Source organism: Silurus aristotelis (genome assembly GCF_946808225.1).
Source record: "Silurus aristotelis genome assembly, chromosome: 20".
In the NCBI taxonomy this organism is placed as follows: Eukaryota; Metazoa; Chordata; class Actinopteri; order Siluriformes; family Siluridae; genus Silurus; species Silurus aristotelis.
In genome coordinates this window covers 1,707,566-1,727,995 of record NC_139593.1, presented here as the reverse complement: position 1 = coordinate 1,727,995, position 20,430 = coordinate 1,707,566, and the positions used below count along the sequence as shown (strand labels likewise).

General features: G+C 39.6%; 2 protein-coding genes across 2 annotated transcripts in view; one reads left to right on the top strand and one right to left on the bottom strand.

The window, feature by feature from the left end:
* The first annotated feature begins 2,545 nt into the window (after positions 1-2,545).
* The window catches only part of LOC310715616 (uncharacterized protein), a 26,201-nt gene continuing 8,316 nt past the window's right edge, over positions 2,546-20,430 (top strand). The window contains exons 1-13 of the mRNA XM_083522126.1: positions 2,546-3,105; positions 3,505-3,600; positions 6,478-6,699; positions 6,792-6,814; positions 6,927-7,045; positions 7,165-7,844; positions 8,895-9,383; positions 10,829-10,924; positions 11,104-11,325; positions 12,359-12,381; positions 13,036-13,154; positions 13,253-15,233; positions 15,425-17,086. Of these exons, the coding sequence (XP_083378252.1) occupies positions 2,719-3,105; positions 3,505-3,600; positions 6,478-6,699; positions 6,792-6,814; positions 6,927-7,045; positions 7,165-7,844; positions 8,895-9,383; positions 10,829-10,924; positions 11,104-11,325; positions 12,359-12,381; positions 13,036-13,154; positions 13,253-13,917 (3,141 nt within the window). The 5' untranslated portion in view covers positions 2,546-2,718 and the 3' untranslated portion in view covers positions 13,918-15,233; positions 15,425-17,086. The remainder of the gene's footprint in view (positions 3,106-3,504; positions 3,601-6,477; positions 6,700-6,791; positions 6,815-6,926; positions 7,046-7,164; positions 7,845-8,894; positions 9,384-10,828; positions 10,925-11,103; positions 11,326-12,358; positions 12,382-13,035; positions 13,155-13,252; positions 15,234-15,424; positions 17,087-20,430) is intronic.
* On the bottom strand, positions 15,379-20,208 carry LOC310715615 (uncharacterized protein; the record flags this gene model as incomplete). Its single annotated transcript, XM_083522125.1, has 6 exons — positions 19,903-20,208; positions 19,233-19,562; positions 18,963-19,019; positions 16,890-17,009; positions 16,568-16,632; positions 15,379-16,176 (listed from the first exon to the last, which is right to left on the bottom strand). Exons 2-6 carry the CDS (start codon positions 19,543-19,545, stop codon positions 15,379-15,381), a joined length of 1,353 nt encoding a protein of 450 aa, XP_083378251.1. The 5' UTR covers positions 19,546-19,562; positions 19,903-20,208.

The window sequence follows — 20,430 nt, the reverse complement described above, 5'->3', positions numbered from 1 at the left end:
ATAAAGAAAAAAAGGTTCTAGACTTGACTTGACTTGACTTGACTTGACTTGACTTGACTTGACTTGACTTGCATCTTATTCTCTACACTATGAAACGAATGAATTTTCAATGCATTAAATGAAACAAATGTGCAAATGTGTGAGTCCGAGTGAAAGTAAAGGACTAACCTTTTAAAAAAATGGCAATGTTGAAAATCTTAATGCCTCTAAAGTACCTGCGCTTGGGTTAAATGAGGAGGAATCACATAACTGGCATCACTGATCCGTCATTCGATTACAAATCAGGAAAATGATCAGAGACACAATACAACAATGCGTTACACAAACCTCAGAAATCAATTAGTATTTTCAAATGTGCTTTTAGTGGTTAAAGATCTACTCCTGAAGATATATATCTCCTTCCCAAACTGCAGTTTTATTCACATCAAAGGTTCTGGACTCAAAGGTTTGGACCCTGTATAGAAAATCAAAACACATCATTAGTAATGCAGTTGTAACTGTTACAAATCAGCACACATTTGGCCTCATTACACCTCATTAACTCTGTGATGCACAACATGGAGCTAAAGAGATTTCAGACCCATGTTTTTCTTTTCTAGATCTTTATAAGAAATTCATTTCAGCATTCAGTATTTCAGAAACTCTTCAATGATGTGATCATCACATCCTTATTTTCAACGTTTCACATTCTACTCCAGATTACTTGAAGTTATAATTTAAAAAATTGTTGTTTTTTTAAAGTACGGATTTTAGCCTAAAAAACAGCAGCGAATGAGGACGGATGTTGATTCCACAGAAACACGACAAGGCAAAGACTCCTGGACGACATATCTGACGACTGTGTCAAAATGGTTCCACGTTCAGCTCCTGGCGCGCAATTCCACATGGGAATTTGTGTTGCTCTGTTGTTCGTTTTATAGCCATTTGAGTAAAACACGAAACAATTGAAATAAGGGACACGGCTTTTAAATGCATGTGTGAAAGGGTTAAAACTAGAACTAAAGTTCATTTTCAAGACATTTTTTCTTCTTTCTTCCTTTAACTTGCAGATTGAATTTCACAAACCTCATTACTGCCAACTATATACTGCGATATACTGCTCGACTGGTACCTTCTCTCGGAATGAGAGGTAAGTCCACTCCAAGGCTCTTCTCTGTTCTGACACCGAGGTGGTGGAATGAACTTCCCCTAGAGATCCGACCAGCAGAGTCCCTGACTATCTTCAAGTGACCGGTGAAGACCTTCATCTTCCTGAAACACTTTTCAAGTTTGCTTTGTTAAAAAAAACAAAAACTCTCAACAGAGTTGTGGTTTGATTTATATTCATTCATTTTCTCCCGCTTATCCGTAATTTGGGTCGCGGGGGCAGCAGTCTAAGCAGGCCCCTGCCTCCGACTGCTGCCCAATCCGGGAAGGCGGCCCCACGTCACTCCAATGTTACGGACCTTGATATTTCCCTCGTAAACCTTGATATTTCCCTCGTAAGGGACCCCTGGAGCATAGAGGGTTAAGGGCCTTGCTCAAGGGCCCAAGAGTGGCAGCTTGGCGATACCGGGGCTTGAACCCCAGACCTTCCGATCGGCAACCCAGCGCTTTAACCGCTGGAGCCACCACTCCCCCGGTTTGATTTATATTAAGTTTGTAATGTTGTGTACTAGTGTAGATTTCTTCATTAATAGAGACTCAAAGCACTTTTGTACGTCGCTCTGGACACGTCTGCTAAATACCATAAATGTAAATGTAAATAAAGAACTAAATGGTTTATATCAAGAACCATTGCAGAATTCAATCATTTCTCACTGGCTGTTTACTAACAAATTATAAATATAATATATCAAATACATCCTTATTTTGGTGGGCATCTGGAAATGATTAGTAATTGATAATTCCAGTTTATTTTTGGTGTAGTTCCCCACTGGGGTAAGTGCTGGACACACACAGTCATGGAGGGGCAACACACTCCTACTGGTGCGTTTTATATGAAAATGAAATTTCAGAATGAAAACTGGAACATATTTTGTACATTTAATGATATAATATACAATTCAGCTAAACTCACCCCAGTGCAGGATCAGATCACTGAGGGGTAATTATTATGGTGTTCTTCACACATGTTCCGCACTGTGATCTCACTGTGATCTCACACATCTTGCACCACTGCCAGATGTTCCAGCAAGACACGAAGACAAAACACACCGGTAGAAGATGAAGAAGCTAAAAGTACCTTATGAATAACTCTCAGCTGTATCATACGATAACAGCTACAATGGCGCCCCCTGTAGACCGCGCACAGTACTGCTGCTTGAGATACGCCGATGTAGGAGTGTCTGGATCAAGGTCCGACTCCGCCCCCTGGTGTTTTGGTTTTTTTCACGTGTACTTTTTTTGCTCGATTGATATGAACGTGGCGCGTTTATTATTATTATTATTATTATTATTATTATTATTATTATTATTATTATTATTATTATTATTGTTGTTATTATTATTACATTCTAGTATTGTAATTATTTGGTTGGGGATTGACACAAACATCCAAATGACACTGGAAGTAGATTTCTATCAGCACAAGTTTATTAGTTAATTGCATTAATATACCCGATCTGGCAACCCCCAGTTACATCAGTGGACCGATACTAAGTTTCCTTTTCACAGAAAGAGAACTTTGACAAACACACACACACACACACACTGTACACACACACACACACAATCTTCATGGCGTCCTCTCTGGATGAAGACCTCTCCTGCCCGGTTTGTTTGGAGATTTTTCAGGATCCTCAGCTCCTCTCCTGTGGTCACACGTTCTGCCGCAGATGTCTCGAACGTCACCGTGGTGTTTTGCCTTTATTCCACGCTGCATGTCCCGTGTGTCAGAAGACGATCCACAAGGAACCCGTGAGCAACCTGGCTCTGAGGAACACCTGTGAGTCCTACCGGAAGGAGAAAGAGAGAACAAGCGGAGATGTTAAATGTCCACAGCATGGAGAGAAGCTGGTTTTCTTCTGCAAGGATGATGAACAGGCTTTATGTTCTCAGTGTAGGAAACAGCGTCACATGTCACACAGGGTTCAGTCTCTGAGACACTCTGTACTCCAGCGCAAGGTGAGATCAACTGTTTGACCTCTCTGGAACCTTCTCCAGATCATTCAGGCTTGGAGATAGGTCCATCCTGGTACAATTACTGTTCAATCAGCATTCTAATCGATCATCCTGGTACTATAAGATAATTAAAAATGAGTTTTAATCTGGAAATCAATGTTCTGCAATGTTCTTAACCAAAACAATAACATTACTGAAACCTTCTGTGTGTGTGTGTGTGTGTGTGTGTGTGTGTGTGTGTGTGTGTGTGTGTGTGTGTGTGTGTGTAGTTCTGTCTAATCTACTGAATTAAGTGTTTATAAACTACACACTGCATCTGTATGTTTATTGAAAACTGTGCATTAAAGCGATGATGGATGTGAAACAGCTCTAAATGACAATGAAAACATCTCATCTCTGCAGGACGAAGTCAAAGCAGCCCTCCGACCAGCAGAGAAGGTTCTGGAGTCTTTAAGGAACAACACAGCACTGGAGTGTCAAATCAAAAAGTGTATCGAGGTACGGTGTAGAACATGAGCTGTGGAAACACCAGAGTAGAAACAGGGTTTGTTGATCAGCTGGTTGTTCCTGTTTTTCTTTCAATTCTAGAAAAATAAAAATCATCTTCCTTCTTCTCTCCCTTCTCTTTCTCTTTCTCTTTCTCTTCTTCCTCACTTACTGTTCAGTATGCATGTTACAGATACTCAGCATTATGAACTTTACAATTTCTTTCGGTTTTCTGCTCCACCTTTGCCACGTCACCTGCTCGTTGTTTGTCCTGGGATCCTTTGCTGCTATGTTCCACCCTGCGAATAAAACAGGTTCCTCAGGGGGGAATAATAACATAACAACAAACACATGTGAAATCATCTGAATCATCTGGATCATCTGGCTCTCTGAATCATCTGAATCATCTGGATCATCTGGCTCTCTGAATCATCTGGCTCTCTGAATCATCTAAATCATCTGGATCATCTGAATCATCTGGATCATCTGGCTCTCTGAATCATCTGAATCATCTGGATCATCTGAATCATCTGGATCATCTGAATCATCTGGATCATCTGGCTCTCTGAATCATCTGAATCATCTGGATCATCTGAATCATCTGAATCATCTGGCTCTCTGAATCATCTGGATCATCTGGCTCTCTGAATCATCTGAATCATCTGGTTCATCTGGCTCTCTGAATCATCTGAATCATCTGGATCATCTGGCTCTCTGAATCATCTGAATCATCTGGATCATCTGAATCATCTGGATCATCTGGATCATCTGAATCATCTGGCTTTCTGAATCATCTGAATCATCTGGATCATCTGAATCATCTGGATCATCTGAATCATCTGGCTTTCTGAATCATCTGAATCATCTGGATCATCTGAATCATCTGAATCATCTGGATCATCTGAATCATCTGGATCATCTGGCTCTCTGGCACTGTAAAGAAACTGGTTTAACCTTGTAACCAAAAGACAAACTGAAAAACTAATGTTATTTGAAGCATTGATGATTTTTAGATCTACGGTGAGATGAAGGTGATGAAGAGGAGCGGTGATGTGAGTGGAGATCAGTAGATTTAGGGGGAAATGTGAATAAGGAACTGATCAAAAGTATACATTTAAACCAGTGCAGATCCAATCATGTCTTTTATTGTCAATTCAACCACATACATTACAGTACAGAATAAAATACAACAACATTCCTTCATAATACAATGGAACAAAAAGTGAAACAAAACTAACTAGAACTTACAGACCTTCACACTGGTCTACAGAAATGGCAGATGTGCAGATGCATACAGAACACAGTATAATGAGACAATTACAGTGTGATACCGAGCAGTACACTAGCCGTGTGTATCAGTGAGAATCAGGACGAGGGTTTGGGTCTGAGTGTAGTATGGATCAGGATGAGGGTTTGGGTCTGAGTGTAGTATGGATCAGGATGAGGGTTTGGGTCTGAGTGTAGTATGGATCAGGATGAGGGTTTGGGTCTGAGTGTAGTATGGATCAGGATGAGGGTTTGGGTCTGAGTGTAGTATGGATCAGGATGAGGGTTTGGGTCTGAGTGTAAGTATGGTTTAGGATGAGGGTTTGGGTCTGAGTGTAAGTATGGATCAGGATGAGGGTTTGGGTCTGAGTGTAAATATGGATCAGGATGAGGGTTTGGGTCTGAGTGTAAGTATGGTTTAGGATGAGGGTTTGGGTCTGAGTGTAAGTATGGATCAGGATGAGGGTTTGGGTCTGAGTGTAAGTATGGTTTAGGATGAGGGTTTGGGTCTGAGTGTAAGTATGGATCAGGATGAGGGTTTGGGTCTGAGTGTAAGTATGGATCAGGATGAGGGTTTGGGTCTGAGTGTAAGTATGGATCAGGGTGAGGGTTTGGGTCTGAGTGTAAGTATGGATCAGGATGAGGGTTTGGGTCTGAGTGTAGTATGGATCAGTTTGAGGGTTCGAGTCTGAGTGTAAGTATGGATCAGTTTGAGGGTTTAAGTCTAAGTGTGGGTATGGATCAGTTTAAGAGTTTGGGTCTGAGTGTAAGTATGGATCAGTTTGAGGGTTTGAGTCTAAGTGTGGGTATGGATCAGTTTAAGAGTTTGGGTCTGAGTGTAAGTATGGATCAGTTTGAGGGTTTGAGTCTAAGTGTGGGTATGGATCAGTTTAAGAGTTTGGGTCTGAGTGTAAGTATGGATCAGTTTGAGGGTTTGAGTCTAAGTGTGGGTATGGATCAGTTTAAGAGTTTGGGTCTGAGTGTAAGTATGGATCAGTTTGAGGGTTTGAGTCTAAGTGTGGGTATGGATCAGTTTAAGAGTTTGGGTCTGAGTGTAAGTATGGATCAGTTTGAGGGTTTAAGTCTAAGTGTGGGTATGGATCAGTTTAAGAGTTTGGGTCTGAGTGTAAGTATGGATCAGTTTGAGGGTTTGAGTCTAAGTGTGGGTATGGATCAGTTTAAGAGTTTGGGTCTGAGTGTAAGTATGGATCAGTTTGAGGGTTTGAGTCTAAGTGTGGGTATGGATCAGTTTAAGAGTTTGGGTCTGAGTGTAAGTATGGATCAGTTTGAGGGTTTGAGTCTAAGTGTGGGTATGGATCAGTTTAAGAGTTTGGGTCTGAGTGTAAGTATGGATCAGTTTGAGGGTTTGAGTCTAAGTGTGGGTATGGATCAGGATGAGGGTTTCGGTTTGAGTCTAAGTATGGTTCAGTTTGAGAGCTTGGGTCTGAGTGTAAGTATGGATCTGATGATGAGTATGGATCAGTATGAGATTATGGTTATGAGTGTATATATGGATCATTCTAGAAGTATGAGTATGGATCAAACTGTGTGTGATGATGGGTCACTCAGGAATGTATTCTTTCCTTTGTTAAACTTTTCTCTTTTTTTCTTTCTCTCTTTAAGTCTCAGGCCGAGCAGACGGAGAAGCAGATAAAGAAGGAGTTTGAGAAGCTTCATCAGTTCCTCAGAGAGGAAGAGGAGGCCAGGAGAGCTGAGCTGAGGATGGAAGAGGAGCAGAAGAAAAGTAAAATAGTAGAATGGATTGAACTCGAGTTACAGTCTCTTTCTGATAGAGTGATGGGGGTGGAAGAAGAAATGGGGAATGATGACGTCACGTTCCTCGCGGTAATTCATGATGAAATCAGTTCAGTCCTTATTTTTCAGTTTAATGCTGGAATGTGCACATAATGTATGTAATTTTTTGTGATTTATTTCAGAATTATCACACCACTTACAGACGGTATGATTTTTAAGATTTTCTCTTCTCGTGTATCAGTGTGTTTACATTAATAGGTCAAAACCATTGTGTGTATAAAACACTTACATACACCCTCCATGGATCTGTGCTTTAGGGCTCAGTGCAAACCGTCAGATTCACAGCTGAACTCCGGGTCTGTGATCGATGTGACCAAACATGTGGGAAATCTGAGATTCAGAGTGTGGGAGAAGATGAAAGATCTCTGTCCTTACTGTGAGTAAGAAATGAGACCACTCGGATAGCGGAAAAAAACAACGTTTAAGAGCATAAAAAACATTTAAATTAGTTATTTTAACAAAAAACTTATATATACCTATATTTTTTTTATTCAGACCCAGTAATCCTAAACCCAAACTCCTCCCACATGGCTGTGTCTGGTGATCTGGTGGGAGCGAGCTGCTCCGCACGCAGGTTTTACCCCCCAAACCCTCTACAGAAGACTGCTAACCGTGTAGTTCTCGGATCACAGGTCCTGAAGGGCAAACTTAACTGCTGGGAAGTGGATGTGGGAAACGGCAAGAACTGGACCGTAGGTGTGTGTACTCTCTGGGCAGCTGAGAGTAACCAAACACAACCTTTAACCCCTCATAATGGGATCTGGGGTGTCTGCAGAAACGGTGATTTCTGTTATCCTGTGGGGTCTTGGGGATCTCGGTTTCAGATAACCAAGCCTCTGAAAACACTGCGTGTGAAGCTGATACAGCGTCAAGATCTCAACAACCGGAAACAAATGTGGACTTTGAGTTTTGCTGATGCTAGTGATAATTCAGGGATTGTTTCTCTTGTTATTAATGATGGTGTTGGAAGGGAGTTCATTCCCTTTCTGATCCCAAAGGACGTAAATTCTCCCCTGCGCATCGTTCCTGTAAATGTAAACACCGTCACTGAGAACAAATTTGGTTTCTTTGAGAGGCACAAGGAAATGATGCCATTGTATTGCGGGCTGTTCATCGTGTTGTTAATGGTGATGATGTTGAGGTTCGGGGCCTTGTTCACTTCCCAGTCTGCAAAATGATTGTATAATGTTTATTCTGTAACGTTTAAATGCCATAATCTTGTAACCTTTCACTTCTACACATTCCTCTTCAATGCCATAGCCTTAGAACCATTACTGTAATTCTGTAATTTTTAATGATGTCCACACATTTCTGCACTGTAATAACCTTAATATATATAGTGTAATATATTTATTCACTGTATATTCTTTCATATATACCACTTGCTGTAAATATGCTAGATATTTATCTGCACTACTGCACTTCTGGTAGATGCCAAACTGCATTTCTTGCTGTGTTCGTTCTATCTATCTGTCTGTCTGTCTGTCTGTCTGTCTGTCTGTCTGTCTGTCTGTCTGTCTGTCTGTCTGTCTGTCTGTCTGTCTGTCTGTCTGTCTGTCTGTCTATCTATCTATCTATCTATCTATCTATCTATCTATCTATCTATCTATCTATCTATCTATCTATCTATCTATCTATCTATCTATCTATCTATCTATCTATCTATCTATCTATCTATCTATCTATCTATCTATCTATTGTCTGTTTAGTCTTGTAGAGTCCAAGCTGAATGTGTAGTGTTATTAATGTCTGTAGTAAATCACTAACAGCTGGAACCAAATTCCTTGTGTGTCAACACACTTGGCCAATAAACCTGATTCTGATTTCACACACTGTAAACAAGATTCATGAGAATGAAAATGTCCTTAATTCATATGTTAAAGAACACACACACACACACACACACACACACACACACACACACACACACACACACACACACACACACACTCTCTTGCTGCTCAGCTGAAACACTTATTAAAACTGGTGTGTGCTATATCACATGCAAAACCTGTTTACCATCATCATACCTACCAAAAACAGTCAGTTGTATTGTTTTGCCATGCTTTAGAAACAGGATATTGTTTCCAGGAGGAAGTCATTGTGTAAGACTATGTGTGTGTGTGTGTGTGTGTGTGTGTGTGTGTGTGTGTGTGTGTGTGCGCTTTATTCTTCGTCTATTTAATTCTCCGCTCAGAATTTGTGAAATTGGAACCACAGCCTGAGTGGCACCGCCTCTATCAGGAAGTGTGCTCACTTTTCTAAACTCTCATCTGCTCCTCGCTCACCATCTCTTCATCTTCAGGCACTTCTTTATGGCGTCCTCTCTCGAAGATGATCTCTCTTGCCCCGTGTGTTGTGAGCTCTATCGGGACCCTCAGCTCCTCTCCTGTGGACACACTTTTTGTCGCCAATGCCTCAAAAAACACTGGGCGGTAACCAGCACACGGGCATGTTCCGTGTGCCGCAGGGTGTGTGTGCAGGAACCCGTGACCAACCTGGCCCTGAGGAACACCACCGAGTCCTATCAGAGGGAGAAGGAACTGGAGAGGAAGGAGCGGGAGAGCGGCAGTGAATTCAGATGTTCTCAACATGGAGAGAAAGTGGAGTACTACTGTAAAAGTGATGATGAAGTCATATGCTCCAAGTGCAGGAAGGAAGGACACAGAAAGCACAGAGTTCAGCTTCTCGCACATGCTGTACGACAACACAAGGTGAGAGAGAGAGAGAGAGAGAGAGAGAGAGAAAGAGAGAGAGAGAAAGAGAAAGAGAGAGGGAAAGACAGAGAGGGAGGGCAGGAAATAGGTGTGGATGTGCAAATCAAGAGGACAGGATAGACTGTTTTGTGATATGATCTTACTCTAACCCTAGAACCTACATGCAACACAGCTACAGTTTCCTCCATAGGTCTTTCTTTTCTTCTGTTTATTTTGTTCATCTCAATGGATTTAAAATGGAACGATCAGTTATATTTACAGCATTTGGTAGACGCCCCTTAATCCAGAGCAATTTACAGTTATCTCAGTTATACAAATGAGTAATTGAGGGTTAAGGGCCTGGCTCAGGGGCCCCAGTAGTGGCAGCTTGATGGTGCTAGGATTTGAACACATGACCTTTCAATTAGAAGTAAAACATCTTAACAAGAGGTCAAACGATGGATTTTACCGACAGCTAGGTTGGATTATATATGCCGATAAACCGATTAATCAACCGATACTTTATCAAATGGAGGCTGAATAAAAAACAAACATGTACACTCCATGTAAAATAGTACTGAACTTTATTACAAAAATAAACAGTACTGAATCATGAAAATGTGCTAAAAGTAATAAACATTGATATACCATTTAATGAATATAATTATAAAATTACTGAATTCTAAATAATACATTTAATACCTGAGTGTAAAATAAAAACAGCACGTGGCATCAGTGATTCGCCTCTAGAGGCCGCTCTCGTAATGACAGTGGACCGGAAGCCGGAAAAACTACCGGTATGGATTTTTGCCGATAACGGATAATTTCAGCAATCAACTATCGGTGGCGAATAACCGGCATAACACAATAAACGACCGCTGCCTCTTATCTTATCCACTGAGGTACCCTTTCTCCTGATGAAATGATGTGTATGGATTGTTGAGTTTAAAATAAAAAATCAACTGCATTAATTGTTTATGAATGCCAGCCATGTTTTACGCAGTGCCTCCATTTTAACAGACAAACTAACATAAGATTTATTTTTGATATTTAGATCTAAAGCCTTTGCAGTCTGTGATTTCCTGATTTTTTAATCCCAATGTTCATCGCTCAAGATTCTTTGCCAGATCTTTACCTCAGCAGGTTTTAGTCACTCCTTGTTGGTGGGTCTTTCTACTTTTGGTTTTATCTTTATGGGTTGAGAGCTGATGACTGACAAGGATTTCTTTACTTCAAGAAATTCTATTGTTGCTTTTTTTGTGGGATGTTTTGGGTCATTATCAACCACTACTGTGAATCCTGCTACTTCCATCAGCAGTCACATCATCAATAAACACTAGTGATAAAGTTCCGCAGGCAGCCATACGTGATCCATGATCAAAAGCCTGCCGCATGAAAACATTTCTGTTCTTGAGTGTAACCGTGAGGTAAAACCTTTGAATTTACATTTCGTGTTTCAACAGGACCGAATAAAAGCTGCAATCCGTCCAGTTGAAAAAGCCATGCAGTCTCTGAAGAACGGCTCGTGTCAAAAAGCTCAAGTTGTCAAGTACATTCAGGTAACGCGACCTGTGTATTTTATACAAAACAAACAAATTCAGTAAATTCCATCTTCTGCCTTTTTGGTTTTTATCATAAACTTTTAGTTTCTTGGAGTAAAATCATGCAACTCATCATGTGATCAATCAGCAAAACGTAAACACTCTCTCTTTCTTTGTAATCTCGCTTTCTCTCTCAGGCTCAGGCCGAGCAGGCAGAAAGGCAGATAAAAGCAGAATTCAACAAATTTCACCAGTTCCTCCAAAAGGAGGAGGCGGCCAGAATAAAAGCACTGAAGATCGAAGTGGAGAGAAAGAAAGGAAAGGTGAAGGAAAAGATAGAACGAGAGATATCGCTTCTTTCTGACAGAGTGAAGGAGGTGGAGGAAGAAATGGAGAATGAAGATGCTACATTTATGAAGGTACGCAACAAGTTGCAAACGTACACTGGGTCTCAGGTGTGGGGAAAAAATTTACCACAGAAATTAATATTTCTCTTCATAAAAAATGAAGGCCTTGGGCCTTTCCAAGAAGATAGTCTCAGGGGTCACAGCATTTCTAATGCCATTGTGGATTTTGTATATTTCAAAATTTCTGCTCATGTTTTCAATCCAGCTGGATGACAAGTAAAATGTTGGATTTTTTTCACGTCATTTTCTGTATAAACTCAAACCGTCACTCTTTACAAACATGGAATGCAGAAAAGCATCTACATTAGGCTACAGCAGCAGGCTACATTATCAGTCACATGTTAAGTCTAATCTCTCAGATCGTTCAGGTCTGATTCTGACCTCTCATCAACAAAGCGCTTCCACATGTAGAACTGTAGCTCAATGGGTCGCACGAATAGAAAGTTGTGCGTGAAAATTCCAGGAGATTAGTAACTTCTGAAATACTCAAAGCAGCCCATATGGTACCGGCAAAAATGTTCAATTCAATTTTATCTTATTTGTATAGCATTTTTTACAATGGACTTTTTCCCAAAGCAGCTTTACAGAGACAAGTAGCAAATAAAATTACATTTTATTCCTTATTGTCCATAAGTTTATCTCTAATGAGCGCCCCCTGAGATGGTATGAGGAAAAAACTTTAACAGGATCCAGACTCAGAAGGGAACCCATTTTTGTCTGGGTGGCACCAAATGTCCATTCATTAAAACATTTTTTCATTCAGAGTCAAATGATCACTCCCAATTCTGAGGTTCGATGTGAACCTGGACCTGAAGTTGTTTGACCCGTAACTTCATGGTTTTATTAGCTTTGCTGCTACATGACTGGAGGGTTGTATAAGTGTATACATGAGCAGTACTTTAGTGGATGTCCATCATAATCCTGACAAGTTGTACACTATTCACTTGAAGTGAAGATATAGAAATATTTTTAAAATGATGTTGTTGTTTTTTTCCATGAGATTTTTGTAGTGTAGTAACATATTGTTGCTTTTCTTGTCTTTCAGAATTATGAGTTCATACTTCAGAGGTATGTTGTATTTAATATATAGTTCATATATAGTGAGGAGGGCACAAGATTTGCGTTAAAGCAGAGGATTAGTGTATATTAATTTATAGTTCCTGTTCCTGTTCTCATTTGTTTTGGTGTTACCCCTGACAGCAAATACACTATCATTAGTGGTTTGTATTTGTTAAGTCTTGCATGTGTTAAAGGTAAATTTCTAAACCATGTTCTCTGGTTACTTCCTTCTGTCTTCTTAGTTACCTCATTTTGTACCTTGTTTTTTAGGTTCCATTTTATGTAAATCCAGTTAGATTGTGTTTTGTAGATTATAAAAGACTGTATATTATAAATCCCCCCATAGCAATACTGTTGCAAAAAAAAAAACAGAATCTATAGAAACCATCACTGGTTTCCTAATGGTTTCCACAAACAAATACCATTACAGACTATCCAAACCAAATAGACCTGTTTAGAAACTTATTGGAGTCTGGAGGCTCAATTACATTCTAATGTCTTCTATTGGTCCTGTCTTCTAATGTATCAGATAAAACATTTCACTCACAAGGCACAGGAGTACACCATCACAGCTTCAATTAAAACCAATACAATTCCCATTAAAACCATTCCATATTCTTTGTGGGTTTCTGATGTTTGGTCAATTTCCTACGTTTGTTTCAGAGCTCAATACACGGTAATGGATTCAGAATTACATTCAGAGAATCTCATCAACATGGCTGAACATGTGGGGAATTTGGGATACCAAGTGTGGGAGAAGATGATGGACATTTTCCTTTACTGTGAGTAAAACTAAGGATTGGTTTTATCCAGAAAGGTATGATATTGTGATGTCAGATTAATCATGATGTAGCACAAATCCTTTTTTTCCTCCATCCAGATCCAGTTCTTCTGAATGTGAACAGTGCCCCTGAGGACTTTTCCATATCAGATGACCTGGCAAGTGTAAAAAGGTCACGTGACATGCGGCTGAACCCTATTCCATTTCATGGGAACCGCTTGGTGCTGGGATCTGAGGGATACGGTGACGGCTTTCATTGCTGGAACGTCGAGGTGGGAGACAGTAAGCACTGGACTCTTGGCATGTGCCAGCGCACAGGAGATAATAATCTGGTCCGTCAGTTGACTCCTGAAATGGGCTTCTGGGGTCTGAGTAGAAAGGGGGAGTCCTACATGCTCCTGACCTCCTTCAAATACTTATTCCGGATACACAAGAAGCCCCGAACTGTGCAGGTGCAACTGGGAAGGTGGTGTACGTTCGGCAACCCGAACATGAGTCGGATGGTCAGATTTGTGGACGTCAGCGATGGAGTCGTGATTGCGTTTTATACTGGACTTCCAAATGGCGTGCAGTTGTTTCCATTCCTGATCCCGGAAGATCGTTACTCCTACCTGCGCATTGCTCCTGCTTCTCCATCCCTGATCATACAGCACATGGTTGTAGAGACACAACAAAGTCCAATCCCTGTTTACCTTATATATGCACTTATAGTTTGTTTGTTCATTTGGATATTATTAGTTGGAGTAAATAAGGTTAGTGACTGAGTTAGAAGCTGAAAGTGAGAAACATCGACCATGTGCAGACTCGTAAGCAATCACACCGAGTGTGACATGCACCACATGCAATGTGTTTACTATAACAGGAAAAGAACAAAATCATTCACACACATACACACACACACACACACACACACACACACACACACACACACACACACACACACACACAGTATTCCTATTACTCACACAGTTACATTAATAAATACACTGTATGTCTTATATAATAAATACACTATAATAAGCTCCGCTCTTCTGGGAGGATGTTCCTCTAGATTTTGTAGTATGCCTTTGTCTTCTAAGAGATGTTTCATTAGTTTGGGTGAGATTTGTGTGAGATTCAAAGTTGACTGTCATTTATTTATTTTTGATTTGCCTGATTTAGGTGAAATCTAATGTCATGCAAATTTAAATTAGCGTTTTATTCCTATTCTAATAGATTTTTTAAAAACTAACGTAAAGAAAGAGTCAATTTCCAGACAAACAAACTGCAGATTCTGTTTCATCTTTTATTTAAATGCCTTTATCAGAATAACAAACAAATCATCTAATTATTGGATACCTTTACACTGCCATCTTTCTAAAATGAAAGGCTGTGTTACAGAATAGAGAATTACACAAGCATTATATTCAATTTATTATCATATTTTTAAATATATATATTTATAAAAACATCATATTTATTAAAAATTATATACAATGAGAAAAGCTGCTAAGACATTCAATGTAATTGAGTAAAATGTATTTTATAAAGACAGTTGAGAGACCTCGCACCCTGGTGGTGATCAAGGTTATAATTAATATAGTTATTAGCACATAAACGGAAGTGAAAAAAATGAATATTAAAATCAACTGAGTCTTTAGTAGAATAAGAGCATTATTCTACATGATGTTCACTTATTTAGCAACAGTAACAGTGGCTTGCACAATGTTTAGGGGATCAGAGAGGATTGTGGGTAACTGTGCAGTAGTGGTCATGTTTTTTGGCAGATCAGAGGGGGTTGTGGGTAAATGTGCAGAGGGGTACACTGTGTTTGGCAGATCAGAGGGGGTTGTGGGTAACTGCAGTTTCGTACACTGTGTTTGGCAGATCAGAGGGGGTTGTGGGTAACTCTGCAGTGGTGTCCATGGTTTTTAGCAGATCAGAGGGGGTTGTGGGTAACAGTGCAGTGGGGAACACTGTGTTTGGCAGATCAGAGGGGGTTGTGGGTAACTCTGCAGTGGTGTCCATGGTTTTTAGCAGATCAGAGGAAGTTGTGGGTAACTGTGCAGAGGTGTCCATGGTTTTTAGCAGATCAGAGGAGGTTGTGTATAAGAACCCCTGGTGGTCTAGTGGTTAAGATGCAGCGCTCCCACCGCTGCGACCCGGGTTCGAGTGCCGGTCCCAAGCCCGGATAAATTGGGGAGGGTTGCGTTAGGAAGGGCATCCAGCGTAAAACATGTGCCAAATCAAACGTCCCCTAACGGGAGAAGCCGAAAAGAAAGTTTAGAGGAGGTTGTGTATGACTTTGCAATCGGGTACACTGTGTTTGGCAGATCAGTGGGGGTTGTGGGTAGTTGTGCAGAGGGGTACACTGTGTTTGGCAGATCAGAGGGGGTTGTGGGTAACTGTGCAGTGGGGTAAATTGTGTTTGGCAGATCAGACGGGGTTGTGGGTAACTGTGCAGTGGAGTACACTGTGTTTGGCAGATCTGTGGAGGTTGTGGGTAGTTGTGCAGAGGGGTACACTGTGTTTGGCAGATCAGTGGGGGTTGTGGGTAACTGTGCAATGGCGTACATTGTGTTTGGCAGATCAGTGGGAGTTGTGGGTAGTTGTGCAGAGGGGAACACTGTGTTTGACAGATCAGAGGGGGTTGTGGGAAACTGTGCAGTGGTGTCCATGGTTTTTAGCAGATCAGAGGGGGTTGTGGGTAACTGTGCATTGGGGTACACTGTGTTTGGCAGATCAGAGGGGGTTGTGGGTAACTCTGCAGTGGTGTCTATGGTTTTTAGCAGATCAGAGGGGGTTGTGGGTAACTGTGCAGTGGCGTACACTGTGTTTGGCAGATCAGATGGGGTTGTGGGTAACTGTGCAGTGGCATATACATTTTTTGGGGAATCATAGGGGATTCTGGATAATTGTGCAGTGATGTACACTGAGATTAGGGGATCAGAGGGGGTGGTGGATAGAGGAATAGCTGAGTAATAGGCAGTTGCCCCAGGATCAGTATGGTGTCTGTAGTCTGTAATCTCCTCATAGTAAGGAATCTAAAAAAACAACAAAGAAGAATGAAATTCGTCTTATAAGTTAACACATAAATAAACGACTGGACAATCCCCTTTTCTCTCTTTCATTTAGCTACTCTATGGTACAGGTATAGATCATTACCAGTAGTAAATTTGTACAGTGTTTTAACACCCTTTAAATAGTGTTCTAGAGTGAATCTTACTTAAATATGTATTTCCCAAAAAATCTTGTAATGTGAACATATTCTTAAAAAAGTGATTCACTCCTCCCTACCACACATACGCAAACTCTGAACCATAAAATACATCATATTTTCAAGTCACGTGACACAGACTCAATCACAAGTGGCTTGTACTGAAAAAGAACTCAATATTAAACTCATAATACATGTTCAACATTTATGATACTCACTTCTGAAGGTTTTTCCATAACAAGTTTGTGCAGGGAACCTGGGGCACATTCTGGAACGTCTTTGGCTGTTAAAAACAGTACATCTTTGGAAAAATAGTCTAAAAAGTAGTTTAGGCTAAGAATTGTCAATGATTTTACTCTTTTGTTTTGCCCGAATTAATATACATATCAGTATTTTCTAATCCCAGACAATTGTTTCTGGATTTGATTAAGAACTGAAAAAGCAAATTATGATCATATTTGTAATCTTCTAAATGAAAACATTTTGTCATTTGGTGTAGTTATATTTAACCGATAGACTGTGACTATGGCTGTTTTGTACCTTGTGACTTCTTCCATTTCTGCTGGTAGAAGATCGGTGCTAATCCAACACCAAGCAGCAGAATCACAAAAACAACCACAGAGATGGTGATGAAGTATTTCCGAGATGGTGATGGAGAATCTGGATCAGATTACATTAGAGGGAAGATATTAATGAGGCTTCAGTAAGTCAAAGTATGTGACTGACTCCTACCTCAGGTAATGAGACAAAGACTGATGTGAAAGTTGATTATAATGACTGTATTTATATCAGTGAGTAATGTATCAGTAATTCTGTCAACTGGTAACATTTAAACAACCACTAAGAAGATCAAAGCAACCAGCTTTGCTAGCAACACACTAGCAATTTACAACCACCTGGTATAGCACAGACACTGCCAAGTGATACTAGCAACCACTTGAAATAACCTAGCAACCGCTTAGGAGCATCAACTGAGTTGACAACCAACTGGGTTATTATAGCCAACAACTAGCGACACCATACCAGCCAACCAGGTTAGCATAGCCAACACCTACCAGCACTTTGTTACTCGTTCTGATAAGAGCATCTGCCAAATGCCATAAATGTACATGACACACCTTAGCAACCAATTTCATTAGCAATATTTAGAAGTTTTACTTTTTAAACTTTCCACTGGGTTTAACATTTAAAACATATTGAAATTTGATTTTAAACTTTAATAATTACAACCTGTTATCATGTTTGCCTTCACCTTCTGTCAAATTTCAATATCAATGACAACAAAACAAAATATATTAACATGTTTCAGTGTACTAAATTCATGAACTTTACCCTTCTGTGTATATAGGGGTCTATGCACAGAAGCTGCATAAGTCTTTTTGTTATTCTACCTTTTTATTTCTACTTCTTTTTCTGGCTTGAATGTCTCTGACAGTGCATAGGATGGTCTGGTAAAAAGTTGTGAAATTTTTCCACTTTGATTGAGGAAGGGGCTAAGATCTACTGCCACCATTGGGTTAATTTTGGTCTGAAATGGAAGTGCATTGGTAGTCATAAATTTGGAATTAAATTTTCATGACCATGACCTGAGGCTATGAAAGAAAGTCTGTGACTGTGGTCTGATCATAATTTCCTATCAAAATGCTCAAAATTCTTACATCGAACTGCCATTTTTGCTCCTCTCAATTCTGTTCAAACTTCACCAGATTTGGTTCACATCAACGTGACTACCTGCTGCCCATCTAGACCTTTTCTGCTACAATCAGAGAATTACTCCACTGTCTGATAAAAACATACACATCATGAATGAAACTACAAATTTTTATTATTCACTTTAAGTAAAATATTAATTATGCTGTTCTACACTTGTTAAGCAACAGTAGCACATCTGTGAATTTCTGGTTTACTGAATCTGGCTTCATGTATTCAAAGATGCTGCTTGCAGTTATTATTATTATTATTATTATTATTATTATTATTATATTGTTTAAATTCTGTGCAATACTGTCTATCTAAAACAGGGGTTTTCAACTGGTTCTGTGCCAGGGACCAGCATTCTGACTAACAAGTAATCCGCGGCCCACTATTGTGTGTGTGTGTGTGTGTGTGTGTGTGTGTGTGTGTGTGTGTGTGTGTGACTCCAAATTTCAATTCATCAAAACTATTAAGCGTCTATTCAATAAAACCTAAATAATGTGTTTTCTTAACTCCAAGATGCTGGTCTATTTTGCGCGCAAGATGAATGTGTACGTATATGACGCAAAACACAACTTTAGCAAAGCGTAGGCCTGATAGGTGCAAAGCTAGCCTATCCTGTGTTAGTTTGAATATTTTAGATATTTTCATTAAATTCAGTTTTCCCACTAATGTCCAAATATTTGGAAAAAATAAATTATGGAAAAAAAGTGATTTTAATAGTGAAATTGTGTAGGCTGTCATGGACCACATGCAATGCCGCCACGGACCACTGGTTGAAAACCCCTGATCTAAAACATAATGCTTAAACTTCTTAGCAATAATAAACAAAATAGTTGTTGGTGTCTCCAGGTCTGGACCTGGTTAGTCTTCCCATGATGAAATCAGACCACAAATATATTTATTGGAAAGTCTTACCAGGTTCAGGTGTGTCTGATGGAACATCTGGATTTTCGGTTGTGAATTGTGCTGCTTCTGTTCATGAGCATCATGAAGTTGATGTGTGTTCATATAATAATGAAAAGATAAGTCATAATTAAAATAAGTGATAATGATATGGGGAACTTAAACCCCTGTACTGCACTGGTTCCCACTATTGTTCCTTCAAATATATTCTTATTTACAGAGCTGCTGTTTCAATCATCTCAGTATCTGCAATAATATAAATGATGGTAAAAAATTTCTCACCAGTAGTTTGGAGATGGATTTTTGTGAAGAGCGAGTGAGAAATAATCTCAGTCTTATTAACAACTGCACAGAAATAAACTCCTCCATCGTCTTCTCTCACATCATTAATGTTCACACTGAAAACTTTATTGCCCATGTCATCAGAAATGGAGAATCTGCCGTCCTGATGTGGTTCTGTTCCACTGGTGCGGATTATTTCAGTTAAAGAGCGATGTTTTAGTTTATAGAAAGACTTGGTGTTTCTTTTAAACTCTTCTGGATAGGAGCAGCTGATCGTCACATTCTGTCCCAAAGAACCTGGTACTGATTTCATCTCACTGCAACACGGATCTGTCAATCACACAAACTGAATTAGTGTAGAATTATTCATACCTCAGCTTTTATATCACAAATTCAGCTTTTATCTACTTTAAATGTAGGTGTGTGTGTTTTATCTGCATGAAGAGAAATTAACATCACTATGATTCTGATGTAGGAGCAAAATAAACAGCATCTGAAATGTTTTACACTTCACCTGAGTTTATATTTATAAATGTCCAGGAAAAATCTCAACATAAATTTATTTTCTTGTTATCATAGATCAGCTGAACACAACGGTTTTATACTGAATTATATTGAATATATTTTAACACTAAATATATAAAATATCAAGCAGTTAAAGATTTCTCACCATGGTTTAGTTTCAGGATAATGTCCTCATTCCACACACTCTGTTCTCCAACCTGATACAGTCCAGTATCCTGTTCCCTCAGGGTTCTGATTATCAGTGTAAGACTCCGATCGGAGGAAATCAGAGTAAATCTGCCCTTATGACCATCTCTGATCAACTCTGTGCCCCGAGCTTCTATTATCCTTTCACACTGATTGTCTGGGTTTAATTTGCAAAGAAACACAGCAGATCTCAAATTTATTTTGTGTTTGAAGTCAATTATGACGTGACCTCCTGGGAAACCAGTCACATCCAAACAGTACACTGGACCTGCCAATCAAAATAAAATCATTTCACTCATTTTCTGATGATAATAATAATAATAATAATAATAATAATAATAATAATAATAATAATAATAATAATAATAATAAATTGTCACTACTACAGTTCAGCACTAACACACAGTAACTGCAGCACAACATCCTGAAGGTTCCTTTCTGCTTTACTCTGTAGTTTCTTATGTAAAGTAGAATAACTGACCTGAGA